Source organism: Botrytis sinoallii (genome assembly GCF_014898435.1).
Source record: "Botrytis sinoallii strain Bc 23 chromosome Unknown BSIN_002, whole genome shotgun sequence".
NCBI classification, from domain to species: domain Eukaryota; kingdom Fungi; phylum Ascomycota; class Leotiomycetes; order Helotiales; family Sclerotiniaceae; genus Botrytis; species Botrytis sinoallii.
Window position 1 is genome coordinate 2,467,126 of NW_024066029.1, and position 21,507 is coordinate 2,488,632.

Below are 21,507 nucleotides of genomic sequence, written 5' to 3' on the forward strand. Positions count from 1 at the left end.
AGTTTGACAAAGTGTAAGATATGAAGAAGCGATTTTATTAACTCATTAGATATACTGAAATATTGAGGTTCTAGTCAATAATATCAACGATTCAATGTAAAGACAGAAGTCTATTAGTAGATATCGACATATTTATTCCCTTGCCATTTTCGAACTTTTCTTGTCAATTGATTTCTTTAGCATTCACCACTTTGATTTATTTCCATCGCTCGCTGCCCCTGTTAATATACATCAACAATCGATTTGTAACCTATCGTTTCCCATTCCCAATACAATTCTTTCTCTATCAAACATGACCATCCTCCTCTATTAAATCACCAAATTCTTCCCAAGGACACAGACCTCCATCATCACTCTTCTCATCGCGAAGATTATCCCCTTCGCCAACTCACAACCACCATGTTCTAGCAGCTGTACTTACAAAAACTCACTACCCGCTTCGTAATATCCCTCACATACGATGGCTGAACAATATCTGTCGTTTAGTTGTGTAATGTAGTTTTCTCCGACGTTTGTGTCTAGTACAGTAGGTTCGATCTCGTCAAACGAGACGCCATGATTTTCTCCTAGGATCTTATATGCTATATACTTTACTCTGCTGATGACAGCTCATCACATGTACTCATCCAGGATTTGGACCATCGTTGATCTGGGTTTCGGTGTGATGTATGTCGCCCGGTACTTGGTCCGTAAGCGAAGGTATGTTATCGCTATGAAGTATTATAGTAATTGCAATTGAAGGGACCGTCTCTGGAATTCTATACTCAGGATAATGATTTCCGAGCCGTAGTATGAATATGTTATTCAAGTATAGAATCAAACCCCTTGGAAATAATCATTTATAATAACAAGCGAAATGAACATTTTTTCCTTTATTAATCAATTCACTTCAAATTTTATTCTCAGTCGTATAATCAAAACCGAAACTTCCTATTATACAAGTAGATAGATTTTGATATAAAACTATCACTATCGCAGCTCCTGAAAAGAATACAAATCTCCAAAAAGAAATGGAAACTCATTCTTCGCTCACAACCAACCATAAATCCCTAGGTATCTCAACCCCATCATCAAAATAATCCTCCTACAAATCCCAGAGCCAGCACAAAAAGAAACCACCAACATATCCACTACCCATCACTCCAGACTCTCAGACACGAAATCAAACCGTCCCTTTACAGCCAAAGATCGGGTTCACCAACCGCTTGATACAATAGTTCAGTTCACCCACTAGTCAATCCATAAAAAAAAGAACCCCATCCTACAAACCCCATACGGAAAACCAACTCTTGAAAAACTTGGAGCAATCGCGATCATACACAGTCCATTTGCAGTCCACGGTACTCAAGCTAGACATGAAAAGATGATTCCCCAAGCTCCAAGCTCCACGGTCGCACAATCACAGATAGTTTTTCGGCCATCGAAACATTCTGTCCCCTCAGATATCTCAAAACCTCCCCGCCAAAAGATAATTAACTACCATCTCGCAACAACGGGAAAAGTGATTCCGTCCAAGAAGCGATCAGCAAATGAAGAAAGCACTGGACAAGTCACAAAGTCCACATCCATACAATACCGAATTAGTGATAATCAAGTGAACAAGCTCCCGGAAACTCGGTAATGTTATAGATTTATAAGTGAGACTTCAGGGCTTGGCGGCCAAGCTTCAGTAGGTACCCGCACAACATGGTTGCGTAAGCTCTGAAAAACTTACCATGATATTCTATCCTATAAATTCGATTACACGTAATCTTTCTCGAAGAGTATTAGCTACGATTGGGTCGTATGAAGCTGTAATGGCATCGTCAGGAGATAGAGTTCGAAATCAATGCAACGAGGATGTCAGCGAGCCCTTTTAAGTATACGCACCATCTGTAGCAATTATTCAAGTATAGACCTCACATGACCATCTCAGCCGAGAGCCAGAGGACGAATAATCAGGGTACTCAGCATTTCGAACTCCAAACCCAATCTAATAAGCTCCCAATATTCAAAAGCAGTACAAAATCAATAGTGCGCTCAGTATTTCAACTCGTTCAAACCATTCAATTAGATTTATGAAACTTCCAATTATCACACTACGATCTGAACCATTGAGAACCCAGACATGTACTTCACATCATTACCACCTCACCACTTAAGAACCAAATATCAAACAGCAAACAACTCAATAAAACCACGAATATTCATGCTCATTACTCAAAAGTCCATGCATACATTCTTAACAAGCATGTACTCTTCACCATCCGTGTTCACTTTACTTCACCTCACATACAAATTCCCATCGAATCCATCTCCCCTTCCAACCCACCATTCCATACCATACCACATACATCCATTCGTCCATCCCTATTAAAAAGCGCACCCAAGAAGAAGAAAGATGATACCAGATCCATCCATCCAGCCTTCAGTTTCTGTTTAAATCTTTGCGAACACTGACAAGATGGAAGAATCGAAGCTAGCAAATAAATGCAAAAAAGCAAAAAGTAAAGTTGGGTATAGAAGGGTTTTATATTTCGGGTATCGGGCAAAGTATGTCGATTTATTAGACTTTAAAATAAAGTCAAGTCAAGACAAGAAACCACCATGAACTAGAACGTTTGTAGGTGACGCATTAAAAAAGTCGAATTAAACAGTCGAAACATGATGAAAAATATCGGCGACGTAGAATGAATAGAAGGCACTGAAGAAACAGTTTGCTGATTAAGAAGTTGACATAAGTCGAGCTGAGACATGATGCGCAAGAATTGCGGAAAAGGTTGAAATTCTGAAATACGTTGGAAGATTCTGGAATGAAAGGAGGATAATATTATGTCAAGAGCTATTCATTACGAGCTGGCCCAGAGACGTCTGAAATTGATTCTAATGACCTAGCGTGAGCAAAACAATCTATAATCAGCCGAGATTTCACACTTCGCAAATTTCAACACCAATGTAATAGCAATTAAAACGCAAGCAGCAAATCCCGTGGAAAAGCGGAAGGAATAAAGGGGATGATGTGATTTGAATGGCAGGAAAATGAGATCCAATTCGATTGGATGCAGAAAAAAGGGTTTGTGTGAAATGGGAGGATTGGAAAAGAACAAGAAAATAACTACCTCATATTATCCTTTTTCAAATCATCATTCATCTTTTCCAATTGTTCAACAGTAACTCTAGCTTTTGCTAACTGTTGATTTGAGTCATACGTTAGTAAATGTTTCCTTTCTTGTGTGTATGAGTATTTGAATCAGGCTGGTATGAGAAGGGAAAGACTAAGTATCTGTGTACGAGGAAGAAAGGAATTAGGGGTGAGGTATGTGCAAATAGAACCAAGGAAAAGGAGAATAGAACTGGGCAACAGAAGCACTAGAAAAAAGGTTCGCCAACCGAAGCTAACGCGGCTGATGAATTATCATGCTCACTTTCAGGTGTAACCACTGCATCTGTGCTTTCACCCGTTCCCTCGGAATCCTTACCATCGGTATCGGCGAATCCCCTAGAAAAAAGTCCTCCGAATGTTGGTGTTTTTGGTGGGGATGTAGTTGAGAGCTTGGTCTTTATTGTTTCACCATATTGAATTAGCTCAAGTACCTAGTACTATTATAACTACATAATCAGAAGGAAAATTGAATTCATACCTTTGCCTCTGCAAGTTCAGCATCTTTGACTTTGAGTTGAGCTTCTGCTTCTTTCAAACGAGCATCAAGAGTTTCACAATCTTTGCTAGTCTCTTCAAGGAGCTCCGTCATAGACTCATGCATTGTCTTGTAGTCATCCTTGCTAGTCTTAACTTTTTGTTCAAGAACAGCTTTCTCTTTCTCGAGTTCTGCCTTTGCTGTCTCCAACTGTGATTTGCTAGCTGTAAGCTCTTGAGTGGCCATTGCTGCTTCTTGTTGGGCTGATGCAAGAGCAGCCTCATGTTGGTTCTTGAGAGCTTGTAATTCTTGACGTAAGGCATCAAGTTCGGAAGTATCCAATTTCACATTTCTTGCAGCCTCCAAATCAGCCTCAGCATTGGCCTTAGCAATCTTTTCGGCAGCCAAAGCTTGCTTGAGGGCTTCCAACTCATCTTGCGCTGTATACAAAGACTGTTTAGACTTGGCGATCTCATCTTGCAATTCGGCCTCAATAGCCTTTTGTTTCTCAAGATCCGAAGAGGCAGTAGCGTGACTAGTTTCATGCTGTTCTCTCAAAGCGGCAATCACTTCATCGTGAGTTGATTGAGCATTAGCGTGCTGGGCTTTCAGAGCGGCAATATCCTCAGCATGACTTTGAAGCAATCTCTCCAACTCCTGTTCGTGAGCTTGTTGAGCACCCTTTTGGGTTTCAAGATCTGAGGAAGCATTAGCCAAATTGGTTTCATGCTCAGCTTTCAAGGCAGCGATTTGCTCATCATGCGTTGATTGGGCATTAGCATGTTGGACTTTTAAAGCAGCGATGTCCTCCGCATGACTTTGAAGCAATCTCTCCAACTCCTGTTCATGAGCTTGTTGAGCACCCTTTTGGCTTTCGATATTTGACGAAGCAGCAGCCAATTTGGCTTCATGCTCGGCTCTCAAGGCGGCGACTTCTTCATCATGAGTTGACTGAGCATTTGCATGCTGAGCTTTCAATGCAGCGATATCTGCAGCATGGTTCTCAATCAACTTTTCCAACTCTTCATCGTGGGCCTTTTGTGCGATCTTTTGACTCTCCACGTCCGACGAGGCGGTGGCAATATTGGCTTCGTGGTCTGCCTTCAAGGCTGCAATAGCTTCTTCATGAGTTGATTGAACTGAAACATGTTGAGCCTTCAAGGCAGCGATATCTTCAGCGTGGTTAGAAGTCAATTTCTCCAATTCCTGCTGGTGTGCGGCTTGAGCAGCAGAAGTTGCTTGGCTGTGTGCGTCGTCCAATACCTTTGCATGAGTCTTCTCAAACTCGGATTTCAAATCGGCAATGGCAACGGCATGACTATGCTCGAGCTGTTGCAATTCTGAGGAGTGAGAAGAATGACTAGCAGATATAGCTCTGTCATGTGCCTCATCCAATGCCTTGGCATGATTTGTCTTCAACTCGTCCAATGCACGTTGATGGGCCTTTTCATTAATATCGAGCTCAACAATGGCTGCAGCGTGGTTTTGCTTTGCCTTCTCGAGTTCTTCTTGATGAGCCTTCAAAACCTCCGCATGGGCCTTGGTGAGTTCCTCATGCTTGGTCTTCAACGCATTGAATTCGTCTCTGATGCCAGAGTCTCCTGATAATGCATCAATCTCCTTTTGATAATCATTCGAAATGGTTTCCAGTTCTTTCAAGTGCTTCTCATTGAGCGTTGAAGTTTCTAATGCATGCTTGTCCAAAAGTTCGGAAATCTCCTTGGTTTTCTCATCTAACGACTGAACTGTTGTTGCAAGCTCCTCCTTAATCTTCATGTGTAATTCATCCTTGCTCTTTTCATCAGAACCAAATTGTTCCAAGGTGTTTTGAAGTGCAATGACTTCCTGCTTGGACTTTTCTAATTCCTCTTTAGCTGCGGCGAGTGCGGATTCGGACTCGGTTCCAGTAGATTGCAAGCCATTGAGTTTTTCAGTCAATTCGACAACTTGCTCTTGTGCAGAGGCAAGTTCCTTTCTGGCAGCCTCAGCCTCAGCCTTAGCTTCAGAAATTTCCTTTTCTGATAATGCCAATGCTACGGAGCTCTTTTCGAGACTTTCTTTGAGACTGGTGACCTCACTTTCCAGACTTAGAACCTTCTCGGCATGAGCAGATTCCAAAGATCTTTGAGCCTCGAGAACTTCATCAAGTTGTTTTTGAACAGCAGCCAAGCTCTCTTCGTGTTTCGTAGTCAATTCAGCGATCTGAGATTCGTAAGTGGAGGAAGCATCAGTGTTGCCCTTCGCAAGCTCCTCCGAATGAGCGGACTTCAATGCATCAAGAGCAATAGTGTGCTCTTCGGTCAAAGTCTTCTTCAATTGTTCCAAGGCGCTTGCATGTTCGCCAGCTTGGGTTTCAAGCTGCTTTTGGATGGCGGATAGATTCTCTTCATGTTTGTTGGTCAACTCAAAAATTTGTGCTTCATAAGTTGAGGAAGCATCGGTATTTCCTCTTGAAAGTTCTTCCGAATGGGCAGACTTCAATGCCTCCATGGCAGCATTGTGCTCCTCCGCCAAGGTTTTCTTCAACTCTTCCAGAGAGTCTGCATGCTTACTGGCCTTGGACTCAAAGTCTAATTCTAAGGCTTTGACTTTCTCATCATGCTCGGCCTGTAGAGCTTTCAATGATTCAGTTGCAGCTGCACATTCTGCAATAGCCTGCTCGAGCTGAACTTTCAAATCTGTGATTTCGGCCTCTTTCTCGGCGGCTGCAGCGATAGCACCGGCATTTGCTTCTCTAGCGGCAGCCAATTCGGCATTGACTGCATCTAAAGCATTTGCGTGCTCGCTAACATGTGTATCTTTGGCAGCCGCTAACTCAGCGTTCAATGCCTCCAAGGCGGCACTGTGTTCAGTCTTTAACTTTTCTAAAGCTTCCACATGCTCAGTGGCACCTCTAGAAGACGCAGCTTCTTTTGCCTCCTCAATAGCCGCCAAAGAAGCTTCTTGAGCTGCTGCCTTGGCATTCTCGGCTTCCACCAATTGGGCCTGCAAATTCTCTAAAATGGCTTTGTGATCGGCATTGAGCTTCTCGACAAGTTCGTTGTGTGTTGCGCGGATGGTTTCCTCGGCATCCGAAATACGTTTCGACTCTTCTTCAGCAGCTTTGCCAAGATCAAGAAGTCTTTCTTGTGATGTGGTAATTTCCTTCTTCAATTCTTCGACCTTGGTCTCACTCTCCGCCAATTTTGTCTTCAGCTCATCGACTTCTTTTGTGGATGCGGCCGCAGTTGCTGTCGCAGTCGCAGATGATGTTCCACTGACGGAGCGAGAGGATGACAATACTGATGGCTTTGGTGCTGGGTGGGTCGATGTACCACTTTGAAGAGCGTTGAGACGCTTTCTAGCTTCCGAAACTGCACCGCCGCTGCTAAGGGCGCTAATTGAAGGCTTGGAAGAGTGTGCTGGGCGAGTGGTAGTTGTGCTATTTACTTATCAGTACTGGACACACCCATATTCACAAGATAAAACTATAATGGGACTTACGCAGAAGCACTCGTTGGCTTTGGGGCAGTTGTACTAGGAGTCTTCACAGCCTTTGGACTGGTTTGACCAGCTGTTGTCGTGGATGCAACAGGTTTTCTTGCGGTTGTTGTTGCTGCTGTGGTTGTAGTAGTAGTAGCGTGCATAGAGGCAGGTCTGGCCCGGGCTTCAGCCGCTGTACCAGGCGTCTTTGAAGTATTGGTATGGCTTGGTGCAAGAGAAACCCGTCGTGCAGAGGTAATGGCAGGTTTTTTCTCGTCTGCATGAGTTCCAGCAGCAGATGGAGCTCTATGACTGGCACTGGAAGATGTAGCTCCTGTTGCACTGCTTGTAGGCTTTCGCACAATAGATCCAGTTGCTGGGCGCGTTGGCGGTTTGCTCAAACCTCCTGTAGTCTTTGTTGCGGATGAAGATGTGGGTTTGATCCCAGAAGAGGCCGTGGGTCTTGTTGCGCTTCCTGAAATTGGACGTCTTGGTGCCGCAGATGAGCCAGCTCTTTTGGGAAGTACATTTTCCTTCTTCACACCACTTATAGCTCCTGTTGCGGTCTTGCCTGCATCGTTGCTCTTGACAGATTCTTTCTCTGTCTCTGTATCTACTTCCGATCCTGCTCCGGTAGTTTCATCTGCCACAGCATCTGCGGTGCCCTCAACGGGAGCTTCAACAGGGGTGATAGGAGTGACAGGAGTATCATCTAATGTATCCAGAGATGATTCTTCTGGCTTGAAAGTCTCTTGGGGGATAACTGGGCTCTCAACGTCCGCCATATTGACAATGATCGAGGAAGAAGGAGATTGTATAACGAAGGACTAATATTTGCGACTATAGTTGTAAAAATCAAAATCAGTCAGCGATATTCATTTATAATTCATCAATGACCGTTTCCCCAACCCAATTTTCCTAGCCTCACATGTGCATATGTACTCCACCAAACAGCGCGACATGTAACATATCATTGATCAATGGAAAGACCCAAATCTCACTTGGTAGCGCAAACGGTTGAATCTGCCAAACAGATTGATACACCAGAACCCTCAATGTGACTCGAGACTTACGACGTGTTCAATCGCAGCGCAATACGAAGCACACCTATCTTGCAATGGTGTTCTCCAATTGCGCAAATTCCAATGCTCCAATGGATGAATGTGCGATTTGGGCTTCTATTCGGGATTGGATTGGCTATCAAAAATGACTGACCTGGATCTTTATCTTTCCCTATCTCTCTCTCTCTCCCAATTCCTCTTGGGTATCTCAAACACTTAACAGATTGATTTATGAAGTTTTGAGTAAAGGAAAGTAAGTATCAGAAAATGATGTGCAATGCTAAAATAAGAACTGATCAATGCAAGTTGGTGAGAGTTCAGGGACCAGAGAGGGAAATTGAAGGCATTGAGCTTGTTGACTTCTAGAAGAGAGCAGTTAAATTTTAGAGGGGACTTGCCCCTGCGGCCGATTTACATGGACCCACCATATTTAATCACGTATCTAACGAAATTAACCCGTATTGGACAGACAACGTTATGAAAAGAAAAGAAAAGATATATACTTATTAACTTATTGGAATTCACTGAGTAGATATGAGAATGGATTCATTTGATCATCAATATAAGGGAAAAGAAAATCAAAGACATATAAGTACATTTTTGACATGTGTTAGGTTTGATAACCGTATCGCTTGTTGCTAAAGAACCAGATCAACGCCAACCGTTTGAGATCATGTCGTGAAACATTACTGCCATCGAGTCATCTGCATTATCTCTTTTATGTCACCGCAAAAGAAAACATTCAAATGAAATAAACACTCAGTAGATAGGGGGTGTCTTGGAAAGCCTCACATCAAAGCTTTTTTTTATCTACACCGACATCAGTTCGGATATCATTGGTAGAGCGCTTGGAGCCCCTGAGAGATTGAGCAAAATAATAATTTGTATTTACAGATAAGTTCCCCTTTTCCCATATGTCGTTGCTCGGTACCAGAGAACTGCTTTGGACATCGAAGTCATACTAGCTTTTCGCACCTAAAAATATATATGCCAATATGTATCCCATCCATTGGTTCCATTGTAGCTCCACGTCTTGCAAGCTCCATCAAATGCAAAGCCCCTTCAAAAATAGTTACTGTTTGATAAATAGCGATATTTGTTACCCATTCCTTCCATATGCTAGCCGGCCACATAATAGTCGTAAAGTCATAAATCGAAAAGTCATAATGACCCTCCGATGAGAATTAATAATTTTGTCGTTAGAGATTGAATTAGTCGGTGAAGATGTCGAAAAGTCACACAAACCTTCCGATTTTACTTCATCTCGCTCAAGTGGATTCCATTACTTGAATTGACATCATTGTGCAATGTAGTAGAAGCCTTGAAGGTAATTTGTGCTTCCTCTTGTAGTACTTTGTCTCGTGCCAGTTGTGTTAACGCTCTTGGTCTTTGAATTCGTGGAATCCAGTGTTCGATTTGGCGTAACTGTATCGTGGTTTCTGCTATTGCCCAACCTGTTCCTATCAGTATCGCTTTGTAAAAAGTTGGAAAGTAAAAACAAACCTCCAACGAAGAGACCCAGGTTACGAATCAAAGATGGCGGAAGACCATGACTACCAAAGAATAGAGTAACCGGGGGCAAGAGTATTCGAAGAGCATTGTTAACAAATGGCTCACCCATACTCATAATACCGTTCCATGAATTCGCGGCCTCAGCCGCTTTCCCAAGACTTTCTCGGATACCGGTTGCTGTAAAGCTGGCTTGTTCAAGGCTTTCCGAGTGATCCTGGATCAAGGTGGTCATATTCACGACGACATTACTCAGTGTATCGAACCTCTGTAAATGTCAGATTAATCTTGTTTATCATGAGCCAAAAACCCTTACCTGGTCCAAAGTGTCTTGTCTATCACTCATGGATGTGATCACAGGAATCAAGAGATCCTACATATAATCAGTCATGTCACCTGAATATTCCGTGTAACTTACAATTGCGTAAGTCAGTCTCTCGAATGATGATTCGGCGTTTTCTGCCAATGCGTTGATGTTTTCCAACTTTGATTTTGCAGTTCCAGATGTGGCCACAAGAGCCTGTTCTTGTGCAGCGGCCATCTCGGCATTACTTTGAAGAACAGTATCGACGACATTTTTCATCACTCGTTGAATATCGCCAGTACTGCCAAGTATTGATCGAAGCACGCTTGCAACATCCTACATATATGAGTCAATTTTGTAGCATATAATACAGACGAGTAGTGGACTTACCAATGCCTCTGATGAAATGACATCGAATGCCCCTTCAACCTTGGTCTTGAGTGCTTCAGCCTGCGTCATGACTCCTTCAAAGTAAGAATCCGCTGCTCTTGCATTATCTGCCATATTTTGCTTAAGATTATGAAGGTCGTTCTCGAGGTCTGCCGCAAATTGACTCATGATCTCCACAAGCTTTTTTTGTAGAAGAATAGATTGATCTGGAGACAATTAGGCAGGCTCTCATGGAATGAACTGGCGACATACCTTTGTCAATGTCAGATCGAGCAGCTTGACAAATCAAAAGACAATTGTCCCGATAACTAGTCCAACTCAACCAATGGGACGGATCTTTACCGAGTCCCTTTAAGCAGGCTCCAACCTCATTCTGTGATACTTGTAATTTCCCTTCTGCTTCTTGCGAAGCACGTAACAAAGATGGAAGTCGGAAAGGCTCGCAAGCATCAGGAACGACCATACTACTACGTTCCATATCACAAATAGCGAGGCTTGCAGCAAGGCTCTCCACATAGTGCCTCTGAACACGCCCACTATATAAGTCGTATTCTTTTTGATTAATGTCTTCCAAACCTTCACAATTGCTCATTAAAAGCTGTGCAGCTACTCGATGGCAAATCGGTTCTTCCTCTAGTCTCTTCAACTCAAGCATCGCACTCGAGTACAATTCATTGTTGCGAGATCGAGCATTTACCAGTTCCGACTTAGTATTCTGGTGTTGATTTCTTCCAATTTGTCGTTGGCCAGGAGTGGAATCGTCGACAACTTTGGACTTCCATCCGAAGGCAGATACTGATACTAACCATATTCCAAGGAGAAGGAGTTTGAGAAGTAGCATCTTGAAACTTTGATAGTGCTTTGGGGGTCTTCGAGTTTTCAAAGTTATAGACCAGCAGTAAATTTGAGTCGAGTCGCAGAAGCAAGGTAAAGATCAGAAAACGATAGATCGGAGAACTTTTTTAAACGGTTGCTCGTCGTAAATTAAGGAAGCTGGAGATAATTCAATGAGAAATAGATAATGGAGATGGAATAGATTGAAGTCTTCGAGGAAGAAGAAGATAGTCACTGGCGTTGAAAAGAGTTGTTATTGCTAAAGATTTGAAGATAGAAGAGTTGAAGAGAAAGGGTGAGGACAGAAGAGATCGAGAAAACTGAATTAGAAGACGCTATCTTCTTCGTCGGGGCAGAAACAGGACATGAACAGATCTGAAGGAAGTGAATTATATGAGATTTAAAAGAGGGTGAATTGAGGAGGGGATTTCTCTTCCTTCCTAAAGTGACATGTAATTGTGATGCATTCGAGGACGTTTGACTACCTCGATACTTTTCACCTTTGGGTTTCAAAGAATTTTATTGTACACGAACTAAGAGTCATAATTTTGAGAAAACCCTATCCATTCTATTCAATTGAATTGGGAAATTTGGACCATTTTTCATCACCCCAATATCTACGCGTTTTCATCTGGTGTTCGAGACTGGAGAACATCACTCAAGTCCACGCGGTCACGTGTTATCTTGAGTATACGCTAACCACATTTAATCCGACCTCAAATTCTATCGACGGCGACCCTAACAACAAAACAGCAGCAACCCGCCCACCATGTTGTCCACCGCTCGATCTAAAGGCATAAGCCAGGTCCTCACATCCACTCCCTCCGTATCAATCCCTTCATTTCTCCTCCCCGCATTCCCAATCGCCTCACGATCCTTTTCCGCATCAACATGTCGAAACTCTCACATTGGAAGCGCAGTATTATCTATTCCTCCAGAAGTAACCTTTAAAGTTATACCACCGCCTCCGCCGGCGAGAGGCTCTGCGGTCGCTGGAAGACCGGTCGTCAAAATTGAGGGGCCATTGGGAAAAATGTCCATGTCAATCGAGCCATTTATTAAAATCGAACATGATGAGAATACACGGAAAGCAACTGTCAGAGTGGAGGATAGAGAAGTAAAAACCCAAAGAGCGATGTGGGGTAAGTATTTCCCCTTTGTGTCCAGTTTATGTTCTGTCTCGCAGTTTGCTAACAAGTCCCCGTAGGAACCACCCGCGCCTACCTCCAAAATCATATACTCGGTGTCTCCGAAGGTCACAATGCTATTCTCCGCCTTGTCGGTGTTGGATACCGTGCTACAGTCGAACCCGCCTCCAATGTTACCACCAAAACTCCCGAATTCGAAGGCCAACAGTTCGTCGTCCTGAAAGTAGGATATTCTCATCCCATCGAATTACCCGTTCCAAGATTCGTGAAAGCGAGTACGCCACAACCTACACGTATATTGTTAGAAGGACCAGAGAAGGAAGTTGTGTTGCTCTTTGCGGCGCAAATTAGAAAGTGGAGAGTTCCAGAACCATATAAAGGAAAGGGAATCTTTGTTAATGGGGAAGAGATTAAGTTGAAGAATAAGAAGATCAAGTAGGGGTTAAATATCAAGAACATTAGTAAGGAGATAATGTCACTTCTAGATCTCATAGATGTATCTGTGGCGATGATGTACAAGCGTGTAGAAAGTATCATCGCTGACATTCATGACAAATATAAAAATATATGTACAATTTATTTCTTGGCCCCCAAAACTTCCTTGACTACTTCTAGAACATGGCCGTGAATGGCCGCTGGAGCTGCAACAACACCCTTGTTCTCAGCCAAAGTTCTTCCTTTACTGAAATCCAATCTACGTCCAAGGGAATCAGTAACTTGTCCACCTGCCTCTCTCACGATTAAGTCTCCAGCAGCATGATCCCAGATCTTTTCTTGGTAGGTTGCGCTAACTGGAAGTCTGAGGTAGATATCTCCAGCGCCTCTAGCAATTGAACCATATTTGGCTTGAGAATCCATACGAACACTGGCTTTGGTGACACCTAATTTGGTAGCAATAGCATGTTGATCGCCATGAGAAGAGTGACCGGCTTCAACACTCTCACAGAAAGTAGCTTGAGTTAAGTCGGTCACTGGCTTCATCTGAATAGATTGGCCTTTTGCTAATGCTCCAGTACCCAATGGTCGACTGGTAGCACCTTGTCCCAATACGGCTGAGAATAAAACACCCTTCCCTTCGTCATCTGATGCATCCTTGCCAGCATCAGCTGATAATGGAGCGGAGTCATCGACTGGAAGGTTAGGACATCCAAGAACACCGACCTTGACATCTCCATCGACCATCAATGCTAAGCAAACGGCATATTGACCCCCTCTCAAAAATCCCTTTGTTCCATCAATAGGATCCAAAGCCCAAATTCTTCCTTTGGCTCCACCAGCACTGTTTCCAGCATCGATCGCATCCAACATAGCATCTACACTTTCCACTGGGCCACCTAAAACCTTCTCAGCCTCAGGGTCCGAAAGTTTCGAAGCCTCGACCAATTCCCAAATCTGATCTCTCAATTTAGAATTTTCTCTCAAATCACTAGCTTCCTCTTCTCCGACCACCTCGTCATTAGGGAAGTTCTTCTTGATAGCTTGGATAATTAAAGCTTGCGCTCCAAAATCTCCAATTGTCACGGGTGATTTGTCGTCCTTGGATAATGTTCCTTTAGATTTTTCATGAAAGACCTTCTTGGTCAAGATAGCTGCTCTTTGAACGGCCAATTGCGCCACTTCTAATTCTTTGCTGTAGTTGGACATTTTGGAAGTCGAAGCTGTAGAGAGTGGATTGATATGTGTCGGAGAGAAGTGATGAGATATGAGAGTAACCCGGGGCCAGAATCTATTTGTGATGAAAGCCAGTATGACGATCAGGAAAGATGTGAAGAGAATTCTTTTTGGTGAAAAGTAATTGGAAGAGGGATTATTTTTGAGTGACGGCTTTGACATGAATTTATGTCAGGTACGAAGGTAGATACGAGTATAGATATGTAAGAGGAAATCTGGATCGAATCGAGGGGTATTTCAATCTCTTTGTTGTCGTCCCAATTTTCTTGGTGGGGTTTTCCCAATACTAGGGATAGGGACTGGACTGGTGGACGAGGGTACGTACGGGTACCAGGTATGTACTACCGTACTACGCAAGCAAGGTCGAGGTAAGGCAAGGCAAGCAATCGAGCAGAAAGTGTGAAGCTACTGCGGGCGGCACGGGCCTTGGCTCTTCCTATCATAACCCATACACTTGATTCATTATTGCAGGGGATTTGCTTCACGGCTCATCTAGTCATTTATTACTTTTTGTACAAAGTACCTACCTCCCAGTACTTACTACGAGTAGTACCACGTAAACAGCAACCAAATAACCGCCGGTAAATAAATAAAAGGGAACCCTCCAGCTTCACATTATCATTCATCACATTCCTCATCAACTTCATTCTGATATTACGGCACCACGAGAGTGTCACTCAGTGTCACTATCTCAGCCGCGAAAATGAATACAACCAAAAGAAAATTCAACGCCCTCCTGAATGGCTTGGGAAGCAAAAAGTCGGATTCCTCCTTATCAGCACACGAAGTAAATAAAACTCCCGAGAAACCTCAAATTGAGACCGATTCCAATATGAAGAAGCCACGAATTTCATATTCCTCTTCCAACGCGACTCGATTATCTTCTTTAACTCGCGCATCATCTGCGGCCCCATCCGAATTTGATAGCGCCCGTCAGAGATTGGCACCCGTCCACAAACTCTCTGCCACTCCCGTCTCGCCTGCAGAGCCTCCCAAATGGACCCCGTATGATCGCGGGGAATTTCTCAAAAGATTAAAGTCTTTCTCGAATCTAACGGATTGGACGCCAAAACCAGCAAAGGTTAATGAAGTGGAATGGGCAAAGCGAGGATGGGTTTGTCAGAAGAAGGAGAGAGTTCGATGCTGTTTCTGCAATGTAGAGATCCTGGTTAAGCTAAACAAGAAAGAAGAAGACGGGAAAGAGAAGGAAGTTTATATCGCGGAAAACATTGGTAGGGGATTTCTTTCCATCGCAGATTCTCGGTGATTTAGCGCTAACTAACTCAGTAGAAAATGCGTTGGTCGATAAATATGTTGAACTTATTGTCGCGTCCCATGATGAGAGTTGTCCATGGAGACAGAGAGGATGCGATGGTACGTTAAAAATTCCCCTTTCACGCGCTCAGTCCTAATTCTGTCCTAGATGTTATATTCAAGCTACCCCTCAACAAACCTGCAGTTACCATCCAAACCCTTCGCGAACGTTACGATGAACTCCAACAAAGAATCGATCACCTACCATACCTCTCTAATATGTCACCTCCTGAAGGCCTTGATATCGATCGCGTTACAAGCTATCTTCCCCAAGAATTTCTCCAATCATCTCCTGCATCAGGGCAAATAAACTCTCCGGACAATATCAATAAAGTGGCTTTAATGATGTCTCTTTGTGGTTGGCAAGGTCACAAGCATGATCGTCTTGGCCAACAACTCGAATCCGTCTCATGTCAAACATGTTACCGAATACTTGGTCTCTGGATGTTCAAAAGTAGATCGATTTCTGCTACAGGTGTAGAAACCGAGCCAGCTATCGTTCCTGGTCTCGATCCTATCGCCCAACATCGCGAATATTGTCCTTGGCGCAATCCGGTATCACAAAATGGACTTGCCGCTACGCAGAATCAAAAACTAAGAGCGCTTGCGGGATGGGAAGTTGTGCTACGGGTATTGAAGAGTGAGCATGGATTGAGAGTTGGTAGAGAAAAGAATGAAAAGGGTTCAAGAAAGAGTTACATTGCACCTGCAACGACCGAGAGTATCGATGAGAATGGTAATGATTTGGCACCTGATTTCGCAGATGAAGAGGATGCAAAGAGTATCAGGGATGCAAAGGACAAGGATTTAATGACGAGATTGAGAAGGGTCAAGACATTTATTGCATTGAAGAAGCGACCCAGTGGAGACGTCAAAACCAAGAGGTTTAGTGCTACTTGATCGCAGGCATAGGAGGTATCTTGCTGAAGGCAGAAAGTGGAGAAGTAAATTAATGATGTACGATCACGAGTAGGAGAGCTTATGGGTATTGTTTTCATTGCGTTGGCGTTGGAGTGGAGTTCATTTCCTTCATACTTGCATCTAGCTCAGGTCAACAGGTGTAAGGGGGTACTGGTATGGCTGCACGCTCATTTATTGAAAGATTGACAACCGTCCTCTGTCGGATAGTGCAGCGGCCTGGTGTTTTTTTCATTATTGGATTTTGGGCGGAAGGATTGTAATATATCGGAATCTTTGCTGTAACATTGAGATAGGGTATTTGGGACACGTGCAGTATAATACAACATTTGCAAGATTGGGCGTCGGGTTGCCTCTCAGTGTGATGTGAGATTATAATGTTCCTGCTCTGTATTGTATTCTGAGCTTGATAGACATTGATACTCTCCCCTCTGATTTCGCAATGTGTCTCGCCTCCTCGTTAATGTTCATTCTTACCCCTATCCCCCCGCGGATGAAAGAAATTAAAGTCGCCTATGTACCGAATCCGCGTGTATCAAGTCCAAGGAACTTGATTTCTCTTGATCTTGACACATCACATTTATTCTTCGATAGCTTGATATTAGAATTTCTCTTTTTGTTGTTCAATTTACGATTTAATAAAAGAATGAATAAATGAATCGTTGCGATAATTGCTGAGATATGAATACTATTGATATCAACTTGATTGATAAGTATAAGTAAGTACCTTAGTCTATTATGATTGCATTCGTTATTATCTATGGGAAGCTAGTACTTACTTATACTTAATATATGGAAGCGCTAGCGCCAAGCTAGCTAATGCAGTACAGTGCCCTCTTTGATTATATGATCAAGATCCAGACAGATACGTATAAATCGTAGTATCAAAAAATATTTCGAGATCTAGTTTTGTAGTGTTGTTTTGTTGGTTTAATTATTCGCTGTACTGGTGGAGTCTACTAGTGGGCTCTTCTGATAGCTTGTTTACAAATAAATACATCTCGAGATTCGAGAAGCACGTACTAGAGATTTCATTATAAGGAAAGTTTTCCGATTATATATTTTTCGGAAATGAAATGAAATGTAATGTAATGTAATGTACCGTACCTAGATACGCAACAGCTTAATCCTATCAAGGGTCAAGAGAGGAGTTGTGTACTTTCTGACCGTACGAGTATCGAGAAGCGATTTGCTGTTGGTCGATCGTGCATATGGAGATATCGGTATTTAGCCGCGGATTTTGCTATTATGGGGATTAGTAAATCCCGTCGCGGACTTGTCTTGTGGTGTAGGATTGTTGTATATATCATATCATTGATACTAGATATTAGAGTTCTTCACTTACTTCCATTTCACATATCATTATCAACTTTACAAATACTTCAATCTCGTCTTACAAATTGATTTATCAGATCCTAGAATGGGTCTATGATATCACTATTTATATAGGTGTAACACGGCTTATATTTTATATTTTGATACCACGTTGTTGAGATTTTGCAATTGAGCATATATTCAAGTGCTTAGAGGAACGTTTATATATCAATTCTTGTTATAGACTTCGAATAGCACATAAGGACTACTGGGTACGCACTCAGCACATCGCCTTACGGTCCAGTCAGTCACGTGTCAGTATACTCAACTCTGAGATTCCTCTGGACCAGTCCCACTCACAGTCCCGCACTACCTACTTATAAACAACCCCTTCTCCGAAAATGTCCACCAAACCCACCACCTCGATCCGAAAACCCCACATCCTTATTTCGGGCGCCAGCATCGCCGGTCCAGTCCTCGCCTACTGGCTCAACCGCGCCTCAATAACCGCCACGATTGTCGAACGATCTCCCTCTCTTCGTTCCGCCGGTCAAGGAGTTGATATTCGAGGCCCCGCTCGTACAGTCATATCACGTATGGGTCTCGAATCCACAATTCGCTCCAAAGTAACCCATGAATTTGGTCTTCAATTTGTTGACAAGAATGGTGTCTCCAAAGCTACTTTCCCAATGGAGGAGAATGGAAATTCCTTCACGAGTGATATTGAGATCATTCGGGGAGATTTGTCCGAGATTTTTTATAACAGTACAAAGGAGACGTGTCACTATATTTGGGATGATTACATTACGAAACTTGAAGAGGTGAATGAGGGAGTCCTTGTTACTTTTGCAAAAGGCAAACAGAGAATTTTCGATTTGGTTGTGGGAGCAGATGGATTGCGTTCGAAAACTAGACGACTTGTTATTCCTCTTCCAAACGATGGTCTGAAATCGTTGTATCAATATGCATCATTTCGCCATCCCCAAACAATCTCAGGATGATGAATGGGGTAAGTGGTATAATGCTTCTCGTGGACGTTCGATATTACTGCGTCCGGATAATATATATGAGAGTACTACTACACGAGTATTCCTCAGTATTACCGATCCCAACAAAACATGCAAGTTAGTAAAACATCTCGAAATGACCCCCGAAGAACAAAAACGCGCGTGGAGAGAAGAAATGTCTGATATGGGGTGGGAGATTGAGAGAGTTTTGGATGGAATGGATAAAGCACCAGATTATTATATGCAAGAAATCGCCCAAATAAATCCTCCTCAATTTTACAAAGGGAAATTTGCACTCGTGGGAGATGCAGGTTATTGTCCCTCACCTCTGTCGGGGATGGGCACCAGTTCGGCGATTCTAGGTGCGTATCATCTTGCAGGAGAACTCGGAGCTTGTAAGGGAAATTGGGAAGAAGGATTGCGGAAATATGAAGAGAAGATGAGACCGATTGTGGAAAGTGTACAGCAGCTTCCGCCAGGGGTTCCTGGGTTATTAAATCCACAAACGGAGTGGGGAATTGCGGTTATGCATAGGGTTCTGGGTTTGATGTCTTGGAGGGGGTTGGCAGGGTGGTTGATGAGCTTCCTTCCACATGGAGATGAAAGTTTGACTCAGTATGAGTGGAGTGATGGTGAAGATAAAAGTTCTTAGAGATAGTTTAGTTTGTTTATGTTTGTTGTATACATCTGCGGAGATCATTTGGAAATGTTATATTATAGCGGAAACGAGAAATCTCTGCTTTTTATGTTATTATTTCTAAACACCTACTGGTTTTCAACTTCTTATTTCATTACAAGCTTCAAATCATCACTAATACCCATCCCCTAATTTTTTTTTTCTTAATCTAGAATATTATTAGCTCAAACGATATTAACAAGATGTATCCTCCTCTATATTTTAAGTATACTATAGATATATTTAAATGAGATCCTGATCTCAATTTAAATCATATATTAATCAAGCTTAATCTACCTAAAATTAGTAAATTGTTCAAGTTTATAAAAATCTTGAAGTCGATAAACCTCTAATTACTCTCTTTCATATGTATACGGAGAATACACTATTGAAAATAAGTAAAAAATCGTTTCTTGAATAGTTAATAATTGAAGAGATAAAGATTCATTTTTGTAAGATATATATATATACTAGATTAAACAGCTAGTTCAATTTTATATTATAGTAGTATAATAGCAAGTAGTCTTTAATAAATACCTACTAACTTGAACTTACAAATAAAGAGTAGTTTTCCAGTAAGTAAGTGAGTAAGCGAACGGTTTTATTTATGCTTTCGTATTAGGAGGCGGTTTCTTTTATTAGTATAGTAGAGAGTAGTATTGTTATCTCATAGGGAAGTATCTAGAAGGTATATCAATGTTTGGAAATTTGAATAGAATAGATTTCTCGATACTTGATTATTATTATTAGTAGTGAGAATAGTTTAGATGGGTTGAGATGAGTTTATATGAATCTTGAACGGGAAGATGGATGTATTAGGGGATGATAGAGTAGTGTATTTGTTGAATTGAGATTGAAGAGTAAGAGTAAGGGAGAGGTAGAGGCGATACGTATAGATTGTTTTGATGAGGAATGAGAATATAAGTTCTGATAAAGTATATATCTTGATGAGGATAATAGTTAGAGTGATAAAAGATAATGAATAGTCAATGAAAACATCTTCGATGATATATCACTATTGATATCTTTTTGAGTTATATTTGATTTCTATTTCTATTAGATATACTACTTATTTACATTCAAATAGAAATCTATTCTTCTCAAGTCATAGTCCTATGCTCGATTTCAAACTCATTCTAATATTGATTATAAATCTAATCCCCTGATATCTAGCTCTAACTACTCCAGTCTGAATTCAGTCGAAATACAATTCTCTTTCGTTATTTTCATCTCGCTTCGAAATCGAATAGTCCTAGACAGTATATCTAATAGTTCGAATTATAGATCAACAATCAAGATTCTTAAAGTATTCAACTCTGTTTTTATAATCAAATTGTCTTGAAGATTAAAATGTTTTTAGTAATTTAACAAATTTGAAATCATAAGCTTTTAAAATCGATAGTTATTATTGAAATCTAAAGAGTAGATAGAGTATCTTTGAATAAACTATAGTCTAAATAAACTATTAGAGAATCTAATCTTATATGACATATAGGCTATAGGGAAGCTATATTATACATATAAACTTTATATAGTCTAGCTGTAAGTCGGAGACTCAGTACTTGATATCACCGTAAATGATATTTCATTCTTTCGAGATGATAATGAGTCTATACTTGGATTATTAAGACATTACTCATCTACGGAGTACTATATTAAACGCTGAATGAACAATGCCTCTTCTTCAAGTCATAAATATAAGATTAGAAATAATAAACGCACCGGACTCTGAATACAAAGTAGTAAAAAGGTTCAAGATATGAATTGACTGAAACGATCAAATGACTATACATTCTTGAATGAATCTCTAAGCTCTGGGATGAACTAGACGCATATTAAGCTTCACTTGAGTGAGATGTTAATTTTTCTCGAGGGCGAAGGTTCATTCCCGCATTTCGAAAGAGCGAGGGGGAGAATCCCTTAGGCTTTCATCATTTTAAAGGGGGGGTTTCGTTTCCTTCTGGTTTCTACGGAGTAGAACGCTAAACCCATCCCCACCGTGTCCACCAAATTGAATCATCAAAATTTTCGACTGACCGTTGTTCGACCATTTCTCAATGCAATTAAATGCAAAAAAGATTTTGAGGACCGTGGGATTCGAACCCTTTTAATAGTTGTTAGTATAATGATCTGAAGAGGATAAGGTAATGTGAACTTACCACGCTCTTTCGAATTGCGGATTCGGATTATGATCTTCTTTCGAAGTACCTAAACACAACGCCTTAACCACTCGGCCAGATCCCCTCCTATGTTGATGTAAGTTCTGACATGATTTAAATAAT

At 41.8% G+C, this 21,507-nt stretch overlaps 6 protein-coding genes across 6 annotated transcripts; 3 read left to right on the plus strand and 3 right to left on the minus strand.

Moving 5' to 3' along the window:
• Window positions 1-2,821: 2,821 nt before the first annotated feature.
• EAF02_001703 (uncharacterized protein) lies at window positions 2,822-7,864 on the minus strand (the record flags this gene model as incomplete). The annotated part of the gene is made up of 5 exons (XM_038897751.1): window positions 2,822-2,870; window positions 3,099-3,169; window positions 3,370-3,537; window positions 3,621-7,038; window positions 7,101-7,864. 5 exons carry the CDS (start codon window positions 7,862-7,864, stop codon window positions 2,822-2,824), a joined length of 4,470 nt encoding a protein of 1,489 aa, XP_038762726.1.
• Window positions 7,865-9,019: 1,155 nt separating this feature from the next.
• EAF02_001704 (uncharacterized protein) lies at window positions 9,020-11,184 on the minus strand (the record flags this gene model as incomplete). Its single annotated transcript, XM_038897752.1, has 6 exons — window positions 9,020-9,594; window positions 9,644-9,917; window positions 9,966-10,022; window positions 10,068-10,289; window positions 10,344-10,549; window positions 10,596-11,184. 6 exons carry the CDS (start codon window positions 11,182-11,184, stop codon window positions 9,395-9,397), a joined length of 1,548 nt encoding a protein of 515 aa, XP_038762727.1. The 3' UTR covers window positions 9,020-9,394.
• Window positions 11,185-11,946: 762 nt separating this feature from the next.
• Window positions 11,947-12,764, plus strand: EAF02_001705 (uncharacterized protein; the record flags this gene model as incomplete). Its single annotated transcript, XM_038897753.1, has 2 exons — window positions 11,947-12,319; window positions 12,385-12,764. The coding sequence occupies 2 exons, from the start codon at window positions 11,947-11,949 to the stop codon at window positions 12,762-12,764; spliced, it is 753 nt and encodes a 250-aa protein (XP_038762728.1).
• A 137-nt stretch (window positions 12,765-12,901) lies between these two features.
• On the minus strand, window positions 12,902-13,969 carry EAF02_001706 (uncharacterized protein; the record flags this gene model as incomplete). Its single annotated transcript, XM_038897754.1, has 1 exon — window positions 12,902-13,969. One exon carries the CDS (start codon window positions 13,967-13,969, stop codon window positions 12,902-12,904), a length of 1,068 nt encoding a protein of 355 aa, XP_038762729.1.
• A 730-nt stretch (window positions 13,970-14,699) lies between these two features.
• Window positions 14,700-16,210, plus strand: EAF02_001707 (uncharacterized protein; the record flags this gene model as incomplete). Its single annotated transcript, XM_038897755.1, has 3 exons — window positions 14,700-15,228; window positions 15,287-15,370; window positions 15,420-16,210. The coding sequence occupies 3 exons, from the start codon at window positions 14,700-14,702 to the stop codon at window positions 16,208-16,210; spliced, it is 1,404 nt and encodes a 467-aa protein (XP_038762730.1).
• Window positions 16,211-17,943: 1,733 nt separating this feature from the next.
• On the plus strand, window positions 17,944-19,201 carry EAF02_001708 (uncharacterized protein; the record flags this gene model as incomplete). The annotated part of the gene is made up of 2 exons (XM_038897756.1): window positions 17,944-18,462; window positions 18,539-19,201. 2 exons carry the CDS (start codon window positions 17,944-17,946, stop codon window positions 19,199-19,201), a joined length of 1,182 nt encoding a protein of 393 aa, XP_038762731.1.
• Window positions 19,202-21,507: the final 2,306 nt, after the last annotated feature.